General features: G+C 50.0%; 1 protein-coding gene across 2 annotated transcripts in view; it reads left to right on the forward strand.

Moving 5' to 3' along the window:
- Positions 1-2,107, forward strand: part of LOC105543795 (chromosome unknown open reading frame, human C17orf53) — a 26,358-nt gene extending 24,251 nt beyond the window's left edge. For both annotated transcript variants that reach the window (XM_011985893.1, XM_011985894.1), the window contains one exon: positions 1,506-2,107. In XM_011985893.1, the coding sequence (XP_011841283.1) occupies positions 1,506-1,567 (62 nt within the window). In that variant the 3' untranslated portion in view covers positions 1,568-2,107. The remainder of the gene's footprint in view (positions 1-1,505) is intronic.
- Positions 2,108-3,663: the final 1,556 nt, after the last annotated feature.

Consider the following 3,663-nt stretch of genomic DNA (forward strand, 5'->3'; position numbering starts at 1 on the left):
AAAAAAAAAAAAAAAAAAAAAAAAATATATCTATATATATATATATATGGGCTGGTGTCACATCTTCAGTGTAGGGACAGACCTTTGAGCAGGAAGCTACTAATGGTGGCCCAACAGTGCTGAAGACAAATACTTATTCTTTTTTTTTTTTTTGAGACGGAGTCTTGCCCTGTCGCCCAGGCTAGAATGCAGTGGTGCGATCTGGGATCACTGCAACCTCTGCCTCCCTGGTTCAAGCAATTCTTCTGCCTCAGCCTCATAGTAGCTGGGATTACAGGCACGTGCCACCACACCCGGCTAATTTTTGTGTTTTTAGTAGAGACGGGGTTTCACCGTGTTGGTCAGGCTGGTCTCAATCTCCTGACCTTGTGATCCGCCTGCCTCAGCCTCCCAAAGTGCTGCAATTATAGGCATGAGCCATCGCACACAGCCCAAATACTGATTCTTGATTCTTACCCTGATTCCTAGTTTCCTAGCCCAAGCCGATTGCCATTCCCCTTCATTTCATACCGTGTTTCTCTAGACAGTCACGGTGTAGTTAATGCAGGGGAACTTTTTTTGTTATAAGCAAATTCCAGTCCTACCTCCCTGGGTACAGTGCCAGTCGCCATAATGAAATTGTGAATGCTCCCCAAACTAACTTTTGTCCTTCCTTCCAGCAGTGATATTTACTGAGTGCTCTTGCCAGATGAAGAGCTAGGCTCTTGGGTGTAGCTTACAGACGTCTAAGTTACTCCCAGGGTTTTCTGATCCCATCCAGTAGGCAGGAGTTTTCTAGTTGGCAGCAGTGGCTCTGGTGTCAGATGGAGCCTGAGTATGCTCACCTTGGGCAAGTTGTTTTACCTCTTAAAAGCTTGTTTCAGGTAAAGTGGGGTTGATTACAAGAGCTACCCGGAGATGCCCTACCTATGAATGGTTATTGAGGCACACAGCAAGCACTCAGTCAGTATTAGCTGCTGCTAGTAAACAATATTGCTAGGGATTATTGAGGTCAGCTGTTTCCAAGTTCTCAGACATAAGTACCACATCTGAGAACTGTAGTCTAACACAGGCACTTTGAGGAAGGGGGTGATACTTTCCACTGTCAGATGAGAAGCCAATTAAGGAACTGTGCAACTCTGAACACATCTAATGGCTTTTCCCAGCCCTCTTTCTCCCTCAGCCAATGAGGGTTGCACTAGGTGACCTCTGAAGCCTTCCTGTTTGGCACTATGACTGGATGGAAGGAAAGGAATCAGTGAGTCCCAGGGGAATTCTCTTCCTCATCAGAATGGCCCAGGGATTACGCGCCTGCCTTTTGTCATATATGGGTACAGGGGGAGCAGAGGGAAGATTGAAGTCAGGCCAGCCTCAGGGCCATTGGCATGGGTACCACTGCCTGGAGGAGCTGCCTGTCCAGCTATACAACCAGGCCCAGGCCCTCCTGAAGGGCAGAAACTTTGGACCTGAGTCATACGGAACCCTGATGTTGTCACTAAGGCTACCCATCATTCCCCTCTCTGTAGATGACCTGGATGGACTCCTGAGTGAGCTTCCTGAGGAATTCTTCTGTGGGACCAGTAGTTGAGACTGCCCCAACACAGGACACGCACCGTGAGCAGGCAGCTCTGGGCGTGTCTGGTCACGTCCAAGGGGGAGAAGAAGGCCAGCATGATTGGAGAGTGGACACAGCAGGGGGCTTCTGTGGTTGCTCACACCCTGGGTGTTTTCCCTGAGAGCCCCCTCATCTCTGTGCTGCCCTCACTTTGGGCCTTCCTTTGCTGTTGGCCCCAGAATCTGGCCCGAGACTGGCTCTCCAGCCAACAGGAAAGGCATGTCACCCTCGCCTTGGGTGTCCCTCTCCTGCCTCAGCTTAACTTTAGAAGATATTGGGCCTGGTTTTCTTGTCCCTTCATACCCTAGTCCCTGGACAGCTGAGGAGCCGAAAGAAGCCACACCACAGCAATGGCGGCCTGCCCCTCTGCACAGGGGAGGAGCATGCTCAGGCTTCCTCTGCTTTGTCTCTTCAGACCTGTGGTTGCTCTGCTCATCCGTGCCCAAGGTTCCCAGGTGCAGGACAGAGGTGTGGCCTATTGTACCTTGTTCTGAAATAAAGCAGCTCCTGCTTCTTCTGCCTCCCTTTCCTTTCCACCCCCTGCTGCTTCCTGCCTTCCCTGCCAGTGCTGTGTGGCCGCAGAAGGGCTCAGGCAACTGTTTATCTCTTTTTTTTTCTTTTTTATATAGTTTTAGACTTCTAAATTTATAGACTTATTGCAAAGAGAGTACAGAGAGTTCCCACATACCCCACACCCAGTTTCCCAGTTATTATTATTTTATTTATTTATTTTTGAGATGGAGTCCCACTCTGTTGCCCAGGCTGGAGTGCAGTGGCGCCACCTCCGCTCACTGCAACCTCCACCTCCCAGGTTCAAGGGATTTTCCTGCCAGCTGGGCGTGGTGGCTCACACCTGTAATCCCAGCACTTTGGGTGGCCGAGGCGGGCAGATCATGAGGTCAGGAGTTCGAGACCAGCCTGGCCAACATGGTGAAACCCCGTCTCTACTAAAAATACAAAAAACTAGCCGGGCGAGGTGGCGGGCGCCTGTAGTCCCAGCTACTCGGGAGGCTGAGCCAGGAGAATGGCGTAAACCCGGGAGGCGGAGCTTGCAGTGAGCTGAGATCCGGCCACTGCACTCCAGCCTGGGTGACAGAGCGAGACTCCCGTCTCAAAAAAAAAAAGAAGAACCAGGTTTGCAGGCGGAACATAAAGTGGACAAGGAGTGTGCCCACTGAGGCACAGCACCACAAGGAGAAGTTTAAGCCTCTGGATGACTGCGGGCACGCCTGGCTGATATCAGACCTCCCACAAAAGCTGGTGGAGCAGAGTGTTCTCTAACTCCCCCAAGGAAAGGGAGACTCCCTTTCCCGGTCTGCTAAGTAACAGGTGCCTTCTCAGGCACTGGAGCTACCGCAAGACCGAGGTCTCCTAAGTAACGGGTGCCTTCCCAGGCACTGGAGCTATTGCTAGACCAAGGTGTCCTCAAGCGGCCCTTATCAGGGTGTGACAGAGGACTTTCACTCTTGTCTTCTGCTCACTTCTGGTTGGTTTTTTTCTCGGTTACAATGATAATGCAGAGATTAGTACTAAAAACTAATGATTGGTAATATCCATATACAGTCATCTCTATGTCCTATTTCTAGTATAACTTTTCTTATTGTAACTATTTTCTTTATTATACTGGAACAATTTGTGCCCTTCAGTGTCTTGCCCCGGCCCCTGGGTAGGTTTCCACCCACAATTATAGATAGGTGTTCTCACACTACCTAATTCACAGTATACCAATGGATGAACCACAAAGGCCATTATATCTTGTGAAAAAGCGTATGTCCCTTATCCTACAATCTTGCATTGCCTGGGAGCCTGCACTCTTTCTTTGTGAGACAAGCCAAGGCATCACCAGAATGCCAGAAGGTTGCTGGTAGTCACAGAGAATTGACTATAGAATATTAGGGCTGGTGGGCTGGATGCAGTGGCTCACGCCTGTAATCCCAGCACTTTGGGAGGCCAAGGCAAGTGGATCATGAGGTCAGGATATCGAGACCATCCTGGCTAACACGGTGAAACCCTGTCTCTACTAAAAATATAAAAAACTAGCCGGGCGTGGTGGTGGGCACCTGTAGTCC

Source organism: Mandrillus leucophaeus, unplaced genomic scaffold, assembly GCF_000951045.1.
Source record: "Mandrillus leucophaeus isolate KB7577 unplaced genomic scaffold, Mleu.le_1.0 Scaffold290, whole genome shotgun sequence".
NCBI classification, from domain to species: domain Eukaryota; kingdom Metazoa; phylum Chordata; class Mammalia; order Primates; family Cercopithecidae; genus Mandrillus; species Mandrillus leucophaeus.